Here is a 15500-nt window from a genome sequence, read left to right as displayed (position 1 = left end):
TCACACTGGCTTTAAAGTACAAATTATAAAACTAAATTTTTAATTTTCAAAAATTAGCACTTTACCAGTCTGGTAACCAATGGCAAAGAAGCCATTTGGATTATTGATAATCTGGTACTCTGCGATGGGATCATCCTGATCAGTGGCCAGTAATGCCATCACAAAAGTTCCTATGGGTTGTTCTTCATCAATTGTCACATTTCTGTAGGGTAGAAACTCTGGTCGCTGGTCATTGTACTCCAGAATGTTGATGATAAGTTGCCCTGTTCCTGTCTGCCGTGGACTTGCAGTTATGTCTACAACATTCATGGTCAGGGTCACTACGGAGGCACGATCTCGGTCTAGCTTACTCTTCGTGTTCACGTTCCCAGTCTGCTGTTCTATAGAGAACAGTTGCTGTATAAAAGAATTTGAAAATTTAGAAAATATACACGTATATGTACATTAATAGAATAGCACTTCAGATAAAATTTAGCGACATAAATTGACGACAGACTTCCAAAACCAACTGACATATTCTTTTCACTTCAGAGTAAACAGAGTAAAATATACAGGGACATATTTTATACATAAATAATAAAGGGAAAGTCACCCATGATAGTATACTGTAATTCAGTCACTTTTTATTTTCGAAAACTTTATTTTCAAATAAAAACGTGAAAACATCTTCTCACAAAAATTTCATTCTAACGCATATTTGTTATTATTAGGTTAAACATACAATAACTAAAACTCTTGAATTTTTTTCCTCACTAATAAGCAAAGATTTATCTTGAGAAAAATTAGTTATCTATAAAAGTAGATTTCCAGTCTGTGATATTACTGTATACTTTCAGAGATATTCTAGAGTTCTACTGTCTACTTACCGTGATATCATACAGGTTTCTATCTACGAGGACTCCATCTGGAGTGATTGCAGTTATAGGTTCAACAATGAAAAAGTTCAGCTGAGATTGGTCATCTGGATCAGTAGCCAACATCTTATGAACACTGAATCCCACGGGGACATCTGGAACAAAGTTATATCTGTGATCAAATCAGTCAACCTTATAACAGCTACAAACAAGGTTATAACAGCTACAGGCATAAAAGTACAGGTGGAAAGGAACTTTTAACATTAAAAAAATGCAGGATTCACAAATACAATGAATAAACATTCAGATTTCTGTTGAACATGTATTTTCTGTGAAATACATGTAAAATAATTCTAATTGCCAAAATTTGGTTGCCTGTTGAACAGGTTATTTTCAAATTGTAAAATATTGCATCCATTCTTCCAAACATCATTTTACTGAAAACACAGTCAAAAACTGTCTTTATATTAGCCTTCATTGCATGATCTAGGAAGGGAGGTAATATGTAGTTACTTTCATAGACATCTGCTCTTTGTGTTGAAGGAGTGAAGAAAGGATCCTTATTGTTTGTGTCTATGATGTCTATAGTCACAAAGCAGGTGCCTGTCTGCTGTGGACGACCTCTGTCCCTGGCCTTCACCTGCAGAAAAAGGTCAAAGGGTGTGAAATGAGTACCACAGTATTTCATTATAAGAAAGTTCTGTCTTTAAACCAAAAGGATTTTTAAAAATGATAACTTTATGAAAATGAAAGATATCAGTTATAGTGATGCAATCTATATCTGGAGGTTTGCTAGTATGTTTTCTGAGTTATACAGTTGTCAATGAAATGGATGGTGAAGAGGAATTAATTTACTAAATGAATTATGTTTTAATCTCAGTGACAGCTAGCATCCACAATAATAAACCACCTTCCCCCTCCCCACCCCCCCTTTTTTTTTTTTACAAAAACAGTGAACTCTTAATATCCCCAATGGTGTTAGGATTGATAGAAAGATAGACTTCTACTTTCTGTTTGAGACATGAAAGTTGAAGAGCTAGTTCCTTATACTTTCCAGACCTCTGGCTCAATTGAACATAACCAAGGTATTCAAGTATGAATCTACTAATATCATATAGGGAAAAAAAAATGAAAATTCAAGGCAAAGGCTCCGGGAATTAAGCAGGAAATTTTGTTGCCAAAATAAATACATGTACTTACAGTCATGTTATACATGCGGGCCAAATCATAATCAAAGGTGGCATCTGGTGATGTCGTGATAACACCTGATGTCCCATTGATGACAAATTTACCGCTGGCTCCGACTTCAATGCTGTAATCGATGATTCCAGCACCCGTTGTAGGGGAATCTCTGTCATTAGCTTTGACGGTCAGTACATATACATTTCCTAGTGTTGTTTCACTGATCACTTCTCGGTAATTGCTGGCTTCAAATATTGGAGCATTATCATTTATATCCTGTATGAAAAGAACAATTTTAATAAAACTTGTAAATGTATTCCAGATCAAAATACTGTAAACCACCTGTCCTTGGCAACTACTATCTTCTTCAATATAGTCATTCAACATTTTTCTTTTTTTGCAAATTCTGCATCAACTTCCATCAAGTAAAATATTCTTGTTCACAGTTCTGCACTTTCCTCTTTTAAAGGTACAGAAATAGTTAGCGAGTCTAAATTACATTGCATAAGCAGAATTCACTGCTTGAAAATACTTAAAGAAAGGTCAAAGGGCTTTAACTCTCACCTGAGTAACCATATTTAAATAATATTACAACACAACATGTTACTCTATGTAAGACTCTTCTTTTGAACAGATTTTTCTGTGTGTGCCTAGAGCCAGTTTCACTATAAATGATAGATAGATGACTGAAAAATGCCTACGCAAGTCAAACACTGTAAAAACTTACTATGACATAAATCCGCACATTTGCAGTAGGGTTGAATTTTCCATCAGTTGCTTGTACAGTGATGATAAAGCTGAAAGGTAAAATGAGATCCTAAATCTGATTTCTCAACCAGAAACTTGACTTCTTTACATGTACTGCATTCACTTTGGCAAAAACTTAATCAAAACTCTAATTTTCACTTCTAGTTTCAACCCTGATTTAATACTATACTGTAGAAGTCCATATTTTCGTAGGGATTTGTCCTCTAAAAAGCTTTCATGGGCATTAAATTTCGTTGTTTCAAAAATAACCCTATTTAATTTATGGTCATATAAATATTTTATGTGGGATTTAATTTCTTGATAATTGTTAACAACGAAATATATTAAATTTAATCCCCGTCCCCATCAAATATTTCTGCTTTTACAGTATTCTATAAAAGTAAAATCAGAATGAGTTGAATAAGCTGACATAAGTTTTCAACAAATGTTTAGACCAATTTAAAAGCTGGCAGTTTATCTTCAAACTGAGTTACCTTTTGTATTTGATTCTATCCTAGTTTTCATAAGAAAGACCACCATCTGCTACCGCACACCACCCTATTGTTAATAGCTGTAACTTACCTCCCCTTTCCCCCCAAATCATTGAAGGTTACTTACAATCCTTGGTTTGATGGGGTGTCACTGTAATAAATGGGTCGTTTAGCTGTGACTTTACCACTGTTTCGATCAATCTGCCACAGGTTGGTAGTGTCAGAAACCACAGAATGTGTGACCGCACTGTTAGAATCAGGATCATTGGCTGTTACTATGACAACTGGGTTAGGCTCTGTCTTGCTCTCTTCAATGTAACTGGTATATTCTGTAGAAAAAATAAGAACATTTCTTATATATTGGTAACTGAACAAAATTATGTGAATTCTTTTTGAACATGCATGTTTTAGTAAACTTCTGCATCAAAAAACAAAATATCTCTAACAAAAATGTGGTCCACTTGTAGTGGTCTGAATAAAGATACACTTACACTGAAATCATGTCTTTTTTTCTATCAAAATCAAGGTTCGACGAGTGTACCTTTGCGTATGCTAGACTACAAGATTTGCAGGAAATTGGAAAGCATTCTTTTTTATGACTTAATTCAACTGATTAAGCATACAAAGCATACCTGCAGTTGTGAATTCTGGGGCATTGTCATTGACATCCAAGATGTTGATGATGAGGTTGATAGTAACTGCTTGTCCTGATCCTTCTTCGTCTCGAGCCGTCACAGTCAGATCATAACGTCGCTTTTTCTCGTAGTCAATACAATTTCCGTCACCAGGGGTGGGACAGTTTTCCACAAATACAACTCCAGAAGAGGGATCGATTCGAAACCTGAAGTCAAAACATTTGAATGGCAATTATATATTTTAACAATAAGCTGACAAACAGAATCAATAAATTCTATCTTTTATACGGACTTCATGTTAAATTGCCTTTCATATAAATTCTTACAGATTTGTGCCATCACCAATCAGGCCAAACCGAATACCATTGGTGCCACGAATGCCTGAATCAGGATCTGTTGCCTGAAAAAGTCAATGTGATACAGTATTGTCTCACACAATGATACAATATTTTATGTTATTCAATAGGAAAATTTTTATTTCTAGTTATCATGGAAACAACATTTAATGCAATTAACAATCAATCATTAGTATGTCTATTTTTAAAATAAATTTATAGAATGCTTGAAAATAATTTTTTTTTTTAAGAATCGGACCAAAATGATAAGAGAAGTAGTACATGTATTTGGGAAAAAAAATTGACAAATTATTCTTTAATTACTTTACTATGGCAAATCATTCATCAAAAATCAAAAACCAATATAAAGAATTAGGTTCGATGAAACTGAAATTCAATAAATAAAATAATATATATGTAGTCTACCAATGTGCCAAATCTTAATGAAATCAGGCCAAACTGTAGGAAAAGGAGCATTTTGACAAACTGTCACACATTATTTTTAATACCAATGGCAGCACTGTTTATCAAAATCAAAAATCAGTAAATAGAATTAAGTATCTTGATGCTGTCCACACTTATACCCAAGTTTTGTTGAGATGAGTGAAAAAAAATGATTGAGCAACATTGAAAAATAAATTTTAAGAGAAACAAACTGATAGGTAACAGCCACCTATAACAAGTATATCTAACAAAAAAAACATTAATTTCTATCACACAACGAAAAATTCCAGACAATTGGCACTTATAGTAAGGGGAGGTAATACCTGTATTTTGGTGACACTGGTGCCACCTGGGGCAGTCTCCAGAATGTTCTCGCTGTAGCTGGGTTGATTGAATTGTGGCAGATTGTCGTTGACATCTAGAATATTCACAGTAACTGTGGCTGTTCCTGATTGTTTAGTTGTTTGGTTTTGAGTCTCAATAGCAACCACCTAATTCCACAAAGAATACAACATACATTAAAACATACCTGTAGGAAACAATTCTAAAATAGTAAATACCTACCGTTTATGGTGATTTTTTTTCTTCATTATTAATCAGAGAGAATTTATAACCTTTTGAGTAATCAATGACATAATGCTTATTGGAACTGGAAAATCACAAGAATTTGAACATGCAGCCCCTACAACCAAAGATCTAACATAAGACTAAGCTAGCTGCAGAGGCTGCCAAGAGGTTTTTAGTTTTAACTTTCACTCCAAATATATTTTAGTGGACCCCTTCTCTTTATCACATTCCACCTTACCCTCATGATGTACTGTCTTGGTCCCCTTTCGTAATCTATGAGGGAGGTATTCCTGACAAGAATAATGGCTGGCGTGCTTCCTTGTCCAACAGAAGGGGAGACTTCAAACTCAGCTGTGTACTGGTCCATGGTCAGAGTGTACACACCATTGGGTCCCTGTCCAATACAATCACATGTATGATTATTAATGAGTACATGACATCAAATTTTTAAATATCAAAATCTATATAAGTTATTATGAATAATTAAACACAGAACAAAAACTGACAATCAAATATCATTTCTCAAAAGAAAATAAAAAGAAGTATGTAATACACTTACTTTGAAGAATTTTAAATCCATATTTGCAAGATTATTTGCTAGAATCTAAGGACAGAATTTGATGAAAACTTACGACATCTAAATCAGTAACACTCAGACTCAGGTTAGGCAGGGGGGTTTTGTTTGGGGTATCCTCAGGAATGGATACTTGGTAGTTGACAGGGTTAAAGGTTGGTGCCTGGTCGTTGATATCGTAAATGTTGATGCGAACTGTAGTTCTAGCTGTTGTTTGATCATCATCTCCCAGCACCAGTGGGTTTAAACTGATGACTTCACGTGCCTAAAAATATTTTGATGAGCATTAACCTGTACAAGACTAGCAATAAATATAATGAAAATTAAAACATAAGCATGAGGTCTATTCCTGAAAAAAGTGTATTGGAGGGTTGGACATCACTTCATATATTTTTTTTTATTGGTAGTGGGAACTGAGCAATTACATTCATATGGTTGGTTGTCTTTTAGTTATGAACAAATTAAGGTGACATAACTGACAAGAATTCATACTATATCATTTCAATCAATTGTAGGAATGTTGACTTTATGTATTACCATAATTGAAAATAAATGAAAAATAAAAAGGATGATAAGTTTTAAGTAGAGAACAGACTTCTCTAAAAAAAGGCATTTGGAATTGAATTTTTGAACATCACACAAATGTAAAATATGTAAATCTTTCCCACAGATATTCAAAAAATGAGAGATTGACATCTTTGAGGTAAGGACTTTTATTTCAAATTGAAACGCATAAATAAAAGACAAGAATTTTTGTGCCGTTGCTGAATTGGTTGGAGTTGGTTAATTGTAACATGAAATCATCTTACACAACAGTATACCGGTATTCTATTACTTACAATGATGCCCAAATCTTCATGACCCCTGGAAAATTCTGGACTTTCCCGATCCAAAGGGATTGTATTAGTTATATTTCCAGTTATGGGATCAATTGCAAATTTGGTTCCAGTAGCTGCAAGAAAAAATATAAATGACATTGTTAGCTTATTAGACAATGGATATCTAAAACAATTAAGGTTTTTTTTCAACATTTCTTATCATGAGGTATGTAAATTGTCAGACATCAAATTCATTTTTAATTCATTTTAACAGATTCTTAATTATATTTTTTACTTAACTACCAAGGCAATTGATTTTAAGAAGAGTACTTGCTTGTTTTTGAAATAAATCTGCTTTTATAATTTTTATTTTTTTTTTAAAGCTTTTTAGAAACTGACCATTAAAAACAGTACATGTATATTCACCATTCAGCTTGCATGACAGTTTCAAGTACATACTTTCATTGCTTGCATTTTTTTTTTTCTGTGATTTTTAATTTCAATTTTTATGCTTTTCAAAAAAATTTTTTTTATTTAATTTGATAAAGCTCTGTTATTCTAAAAGCGTTCAACTAACTAAAGCAATATGCAGTCTGCAAACCTTGTCGCAGCATGCAAAAATCGTGTTCCGAATTAAAATTGCAAGAAAAATTGTCAAACCATATCCACTACACCTAACAAATGAATATAATCTAGATTACTCAGATAGAAATCAACTGATGATATTTACTCCTTAACCAGCAATAAGTATTATAAGTTTCCTATCTATTTTATTGTAAATACACTGTACTTTGTATTCATGTGTTCTAAAAAAAATCAGTCTTAAATTATCTGATATACTATGTACACTCAAGACTGAAAATAATGCATTGGAGAGAGAAAGAACATTTATGAAAGCTCAACATGTAAGTCTCCTTCACACAGCACTTTGAGTAAATAGGAATGAGACTAAAAAAAGCAGTTCTTATTCCATATCCTATAAAAATGAAAGGTTCGTCAAATGAAGAATGTATTTAAGAAACCATTATGATGTGTCATATGTAGTTTGAGTTGAATTTGTAAAACTGTTATAATAACTGGTAATTAAGTAAATCATACAGATGAAGACCTATTTAAGCTGACTTTACTCTAAAAAAAATGATGAAAAGAGGGTAAAAAAACAAGTGGCTCTTTGGCTACAATGCTCACCTAAGTCCTATTTATATATAACTTATTGTTCTTCAACAGCAGATTTTTTCCCAATATATATTCCTATGTAAAACTCTGATTGCCTATTGTGGCCCTAATCTACTCAAAGGGGTCATGATCTGAAAAAAAAATCATCTACACTACTTGAGGCTGATTTAGTATCAATATGACTAATCATGCCTTGGCTGTTCTTGAGAAGATTTTTAAAGACCTTTTTCCTTTATCATGTATACATTCCTAAGTAAAACTTTGATCATTATTGTGGCCAGCAACTACCTGGGAAGTCATAATTTGAACAAACTTGGATCTACACTACCTGAAGATTCTTCCATATCAATATGACTTAAATCATGCATTTGCTGTTCTTGAGAAGAGGATTTTTAAAGACCTTTTCCCCTATATCCTATGTAAAACTCTGATTGCTTATTGTGGCCCAACCCTACCCCTTGGGGTACTTGAGTACTTAAATCTACGCTACCTGAGGATACTTCAGTATTAATATGTCTATTCCTGGCTTTACCTTTCTTGAGAAAAGATTTTTAAAGATTTTTTTTCTATGCATACCAGTATGTAAAACTTTGATCAACTATTATTGCCCCATCCTACCCCTGGGGCTCATGATTTGAACAAACCTGAATGTAGATTTTGTAATAAAGCTTTCAAATAAGTTTAAACTCTTCTGGCCTAATGTTTCTTGAGAAGAAGACTTTTGAAAGGTGCCATTAAATTTTCACTAATTCTTAATTATCTCCTCTTGAAAAAGGATGTGGCCTTCATACAAAAACTTGAATCCCCTTCACTCAAGGATGCCTTGTGGAAATTTTGGTTGAAATTGGCCCAGTATTTTGGAGAAGATGATGTTGTGAAAAGTTTATATTGTCAATGACAGACAACAGACAAATTTTGATTAGAAAAGCTCAAATGAACCTTCAGCACATATGAGCTAAAAATCCTACACTGAAAAGTAATAATTTGTGCTTTTAAAAAATATTAAATAATATACATAAAAGGAAGCATTGTTTAAGCATAATAAAATATTACACAGAATTAATATAACAAAAACCAAAAACCAAGACTGAAGCTCTACTGGTTATGGTTTTTAAAAAGAGGTTATGGAAAACAAACAAGAGGCCCATGGGCCACATCACTCACCTGAGTAAATTTGGCCATGCTGTTCATTACCAGACTTCCCCCCTTGTAATACCTATTGTGGCCCCGCCCTACCCCCGGGGGCCATGATTTGAACAATTTAGAATCTACACTACCCCAGGATGCTTCCACATAAGTTTCAGTTTTTCTGGTCCAGTGGTTCTTGAGAAGATTTTTAAAGATTTTTCCTATATATTTCAATGTTTCCCTATTGTGGCCCCACCCTACCCCCGGGGTCATGATTTGAACAATTTAGAATCTACACTACCCCAGGATGCTTCCACATAAGTTTCAGTTTTTCTGGCTCAGCGGTTCTTGAGAAGAAGATTCTTAAAGATTCTTCCTATATATTTTAATGTAAAACTTGTATTCCCTATTGTGGCCCCGCCCTACCCCCGCAGGTCATGATTTTGACAATTTAGAATCTACATTACCCCAGGATGCTTCCACTTAAGTTTCAGCTTTTCTGGCCCAGTGGTTCTTGAGAAGAAGATTTTTAAAGATTCTTCCTATATATTTCAATGTAAAACTTGTATTCCCTATTGTGGCCCCGCCCTACCCCCGGGGGTCATAATTTTAACAATTTAGAATCTACACTACCCCAGGATGCTTCCACATAAGTTTCAGCTTTTCTGGCTCAGTGGTTCTTGAGAAGAAGATTTTTAAAGATTCTTCCTATATATTTCAATGTAAAACTTGTATTCCCTATTGTGGCCCTGCCCTACCCCCGGGGGTCATGATTTGAACAATTTAAAATCTACACTACCCCAGGATGCTTCCACATAAGTTTCAGCTTTTCTGGCTCAACAGTTCTTGAGAAGAAGATTTTTAAAGTTTTTTCCTATATATTTCAATGCAAAACTTGTATTCCCTATTGTGGCCCTGCCCTACCCTCGGGGGTCGAGATTTCAACAATTTAGAATCTACACTACCCCAGGATGCTTCCACATAAGTTTCAGCTTTTCTGGCTCAGTGGTTCTTGAGAAGATTTTTAAAGATTTTTCCTATATATTTCAATGTAAAACTTGGATTCCCTATTGTGGCCCCGCCCTACCCCCGGGGGTCATGATTTGAACAATTTAGAACCTACACTATCCAAGGATGCTTCCACCTAAGTTTCAGCTTTTCTGGCCCAGTGGTTCTTGAGAAGAAGATTTTTAAAGATTTTCCCTATATATTTCAATGTAAAACTTGGATTCCCTATTGTGGCCCCGCCCTACCCCCGCAGGTCATGATTTGAACAATTTAGAACCTACACTATCCAAGGATGCTTCCACCTAAGTTTCAGCTTTTCTGGCTCAGTGGTTCTTGAGAAGAAGATTTTTAAAGATTTTCCCTATATATTTCAATGTAAAACTTGGATTCCCTATTGTGGCCCCGCCCTACCCCCGGGGGTAATGATTTTAACAATTTAGAATCTACACTATCCCAGGATGCTTCCACTTAAGTTTCAGCTTTTCTGGCCCAGTGGTTCTTGAGAAGAAGATTTTTTAATGACCCCACCCTATTTTTGTCTTTTCTTGATTATCTCCCCTTGTAAGGGGACTTGGCCCTTTATTTTAACAATTTAAACTCCCCTTCACCCAAGGGTACTTTGTACCAAGTTTGGTTAAAATTGGCCCAGTGGTTCTTGAGAAGAAGTTGAAAATGTGAAAACTTTACAAACGGACGGACGGACAGACGGACGGACGGACGACGGACAACGGGTGATCAGAAAAGCTCACTTGAGCTTTCAGCTCAGGTGAGCTAAAAAAGTATGTATACATGTATCCCCTTATCTACACTGTTAGGTATGGTTGAAAAAGGAAACTACTAGCTGGTACCTTAAATCTTAGAGATTTGTCAATAAAATCTCATGTGATCAAATAATTATGTTCTCTTGGTGTAAAATGAAATTAAAAATAGATAATTTTGAATGTGCTATTATTTTATTTTTTAGATTTAGCTGTCTGTGAGCTGTTATATAGCCTGTTTTACTGAAGTCTACCTTAAATAACATTCTCACAATCATATTCCAAAATTAATTCAAAGAATTATTTTTCTTGAAATAAAAAAGGTGACACTTGCAGAAATATTGCCTAATAAAATCAGACAAATATTGACGGAGAAGTTAAATTTGAATTAATTTAACAAATGATCCTGACTAAACCTTTGATCTTTTTTTTAAATACATGTATATAGCTTGTATCATTTAATACCAAAATGTACTGAAATCTTACAAAACTTGTAGAAGTAGGTGGTTTTCACTGATAGCATCATTTATTGAAATTTAAAAAAAAAAATAATAACAAGAGTCATGTATCTTTTAGTAGTAAACCTAGTTTTCTTTACATTGGACAAAATTTTGAAAAATTGTTTCTATAAATAAAGAAATAGACAGAGAGATCATACAGGTTGGACAATGGATCATTACTTTACCATTTGCATAAACTCTTAAATTCTTGTCTTTGGCAAAATAAACAGTTTCAAATTCTCTAAAGATCCTATACATGTAATATTGTATATAACAGAAATAAAAAAGTAATTAATAAATATTAGTTTATAAGATAATTTGAGGTATTAATTTTACTGTAAGAATAAACAATATTTATAAATAAATGTGCAATGTTATATCTGACAACAAAGACTCATTTTCATAAGAAAATATGAGCACACAACACTGAAAAAATACACAAAAATCCAAAGGTCAAAGAAAATTAGCAGTCTAAATAAACTACATTCCATTTTACCAAACCAACAAACCCCGAAAACTTAACACTTAGAAAGTTTAGGCAGACCAACTCTTGAAAACATAAGAGTTGTTCAATATTTATTCCTTCTCCTTACCACTGCAATTATTTTTAGTAATTATAAGGTAAAAAAAAATTGGCCATTAATGTTAAATTAAGCTTACTGTGGTGCAATTTCTAGAACTTAAAAGGGGAGAAAACTGTAATGTGCTGTACACTTACCATCTGTAAATGAAGTGAAAATTGTGAAAAGAAAAAATCATTGAACTAAATATCAAAAAAATAATTTAATAAACAATGTAAATAACTACATGAATAAACAAACAACAAACAAACAAAAAGAAATGAATCAAAACATAATATACCAACTTAAAATGGTAAAATATATAAATCAATGTTCACTGTGCACAATTAAAATAATGGAAAGACTCTGGGAAAGTCTTCCTCTCTTTCTGTTTTGCGAAACCAGATGCATTTAAATTATATCATTATCAGTTTTTTAGCTTAAAACAAGATGTGTTTGTGAAACAATGATGCCCCCATATAGCAGCGTATGGTGAAGATGAGAGTTTCTCAAATACAAATCAAACTTTAAAGTCAAGGTCAAGAGATTGAAAATGTTGATAACCAAAGAAAAGTCTTGTCTCAAGGAGTAAACCTGTGAGATATGAAAGCCCTAGCACCAACTGTTCGAAAGCTATGACCAAGGTTAAAGTTTTTCAAAAGTAAGTCAAATGTCGAGGTCAAGGTCAAAATTAATGGTGCGCAAGAAAAGGTCTTGTCACAAGAAATACAAATGTGAAGTATGAAAGCCCTAGCACCAACTGTTCGAAAGTTATGACCAAAGTTAAAGTTTGGTTAAAGTTTTAGATAACTGACAAAGTCAAACAAGGTTATTTAAATTAATAATCTTAATTTTTTTACCAATATACCCAAGAATCAGTAAAGGTTTCTATTTTTTATTCATGAATAAGAAGCCTGCATGTTGGAATATAATAAAAATTTTAATCATATCAAAATGTGGTCATGTGAGTATAAACCACTTTGACCTTTGGATGACTCTACATTGGTAAATAATGGTCAGAGGAATAAACTTTAAAATATTGTAAGTTATTCATTCAAAGGTCAAAGTGGTTTACATTATTTTTTTTAAAAATTCCATATTTAGTATACTGAATCACTTAAATAAGAAATAACAGTATCAATGGTCTTGGCCCTTTGGCCTTACATCACAAAGATAATACCAATAATCTTCATACATTGACCTTAACCTTTGGCAGTGACCTCAAAATCTCTAGATTCTTTTCTCTCATCATTCTCCCACCTTCACAGTCTGTTGATTACAAAATATTTTGGATATTGCAACACAATGATCATGAATAATCTTGACCTTGACCAAGCGATCCCAAAAACTACATCTCCTTCCCCATCTAAACACTAAATTTGAAATATTTATATTACGAAATGTCCAAGTTATTGCATCATATCAATATCCTTGAGCTCTGACCAAGTGACCCAAAAACTACAGGTGTCTTTCACTAACATTCTTTGCCTCAATATATGTTACTGTAGCATGTATGAAGTCTCTAAGATATACTATTTTGACTTTTACCCTGATCTTTGACTACTTAAGTAACCTAAAAACTTTGTCATCCACTAATTATCCTTCAGCTATGTAAATATAGCAAATATGAAGTCTGTAGGTTAACAAGTGCTCAAGTTATCATTTTACATAAATGTTAACAGATGGACTGACAGACAGATCGGCTGATAATTTTAGGGCACCCCCCTTGGCATGGGATCCCAATTATCATTCAGGACTTTTCCTTCCATAGGAAAGGGCTAATTATGTACCTCAATTATGAACATCTTTTCCTCTTAATTCTGCACAACTTATAAAACTAAAAAACAAAAATGCATTTCATATGTCCTTGAAGAGAAAAAGTATTGCAATAACAAAACACAATATAAAATACTTCCAATCACTGAGTGAAAATATAAATCAATGCATGCTGGTTCAAATATTCAAATTATTTAATTTATTGTAAAACTTACTTCTTGTAAAATAATATTGAATGTCTCTTGGATTGCTTGTGTCTCCATCTACTGCTTTCACATAGTTCAAATTAGTGCCCTGTCATCACAAACAGCAAGCATTTAAACCAGTGATACATGTAGTTTATAATCTGATTATTTTAAATATTTTGCAGATATTTTGAATCTTTGATCTTTGAAGAACTTTGAATGATCTGCATACATAAATTTCTTGACAAACATTTCTTGTAAAACTATTAAATGAGAAGGGAGGTAAGTTTACCGCTGGTAATCCTTCTGGTTTGTTAACATCATTGGCTATAATAAATCTGGGTGGGGCATCCTGGACATTCAACACTGTTATTTCTAAACTTCTGTCTGTGTAGTGTACACCATCCTAGCAAAGAAGAAAACAAAAACAATCTAATATTTCTTTTATTCAAGATTAGGTTTGGGCTCTTCCATTCAAAATTAGGGTTTAACTTATGAGGGTGGGGTTCTTCAAAGGTCAAGTTCATAAATGTTTTTTTTTTTATCTAGCTATTCTAAGTGTTTCATCTCCTTTTATTTTTACTGGACCAACCCTTAAGATGTCATTCACTTTTTGGGGGTCAGGAAAAAGTCCCATCATCCTTCATCTGAGCATAGAAAAAATCATGAGCTGTCAGGGGAGACAAATGTGGTAGTATTTTAAGGCCCTGTAGTTTACGGTGAATGTCATCAAGTACTTACAAAAGCTGTTAGAGGCATCTGGTAAAATGGTCTAGTTTCATAATCCAGAGTTCCATCTAAATAAATAAATCCATTCCAATCCTTGTTGGAAGATGTCTGACGACTTAGTTTAAACTTGTTACAAACATCAACGTACTAGAAAAACAAATGAAAAAAAAAAAAAGAAAAATCTCAAAATTCTTATATTAACAAAAAATCAAGTACATGTACCTTATAATCTTCCTACATGATAATGCATACTTACAGGACTAGCTAACGCTTTGGTAACATTACAATTCACCGTAATTGTACCAGTGTTAGATGTGTCAACATCAGTGACTCGGAGGTTGATATACACTGTTGTACCAATTCCTGCATCCTAAGATTAAAAAAATACTTCTTCAAAATCTGAGCAAAACAGACATGTAAAATAAGATTTATGGACCTTAGCATAGCCATGAAATTCTGCAGCTATCAACTATATACACGTAACCCCATGCAATACCAACCCCACCAATGACCCTGAGGTGATGGTTGAGGTACAGTACAGTTATTAGACCACATCCCCTACATGGTTTGTTAATCCTTTCTGTGTAACTGCAGGTTTTGAATACAGTACTAACTGCAACTGTGTTTACACCATGACTGGTTCAGCTACTGTTATTTTTCAGCTTAGATGTTCTTTACCTGTAAAGTGTTGTCAGTAATCCCATCGAAAAGGGGTGGGGATAGGGGGTTAATTTATTAAAGGTTATGGCCTACATCTATATCACAAATACCATATAATGAATTTTTAACTTATAATTTTTAAGTGTTATTAAACTGTATAATACATGTAATTATTTATATTTTTTATCAATACAGTTAAACTTCGTTATCTCGAAGTTGACGGGACCGTTGATGAACTTCGAGATATCCGGGGGTTCGACATATCGAGGGTTATAATTCAAATGAACTTCAAATAAACTTAGTGCAATGAACATGTACTTAATAGTAAGAACATGTCAAATTCCTTCTTGTTCGAAATTCTGTATACGATTTC

At 33.4% G+C, this 15500-nt stretch overlaps 1 protein-coding gene across 1 annotated transcript in view; it reads right to left on the bottom strand.

Annotated features, from left to right (window-relative positions):
* LOC133184439 (cadherin-23-like) overlaps nt 1–15500 on the bottom strand; it is a 31321-nt gene that overhangs the window by 12233 nt on the left and 3588 nt on the right. Inside the window, exons 6-22 of the mRNA XM_061319522.1 lie at nt 14724–14837; nt 14480–14614; nt 14031–14144; nt 13769–13847; nt 11936–11938; nt 6669–6781; nt 5888–6094; nt 5494–5649; nt 5012–5179; nt 4236–4309; nt 3907–4115; nt 3402–3603; nt 2764–2833; nt 2055–2312; nt 1368–1494; nt 867–1009; nt 66–396 (exon numbers count right to left, since the gene is read on the bottom strand). Of these exons, the coding sequence (XP_061175506.1) occupies nt 66–396; nt 867–1009; nt 1368–1494; nt 2055–2312; nt 2764–2833; nt 3402–3603; nt 3907–4115; nt 4236–4309; nt 5012–5179; nt 5494–5649; nt 5888–6094; nt 6669–6781; nt 11936–11938; nt 13769–13847; nt 14031–14144; nt 14480–14614; nt 14724–14837 (2503 nt within the window). The remainder of the gene's footprint in view (nt 1–65; nt 397–866; nt 1010–1367; nt 1495–2054; nt 2313–2763; nt 2834–3401; nt 3604–3906; nt 4116–4235; nt 4310–5011; nt 5180–5493; nt 5650–5887; nt 6095–6668; nt 6782–11935; nt 11939–13768; nt 13848–14030; nt 14145–14479; nt 14615–14723; nt 14838–15500) is intronic.

Source organism: Saccostrea echinata, unplaced genomic scaffold, assembly GCF_033153115.1.
Source record: "Saccostrea echinata isolate AGI-Se365-2 ecotype Australia unplaced genomic scaffold, CSIRO_AGI_Sech_v1 ptg000010l, whole genome shotgun sequence".
Lineage (NCBI taxonomy): Eukaryota > Metazoa > Mollusca > Bivalvia > Ostreida > Ostreidae > Saccostrea > Saccostrea echinata.
Note: the sequence above shows the minus strand (reverse complement) of the source record. Positions and strands in the feature narration are given on the sequence as shown.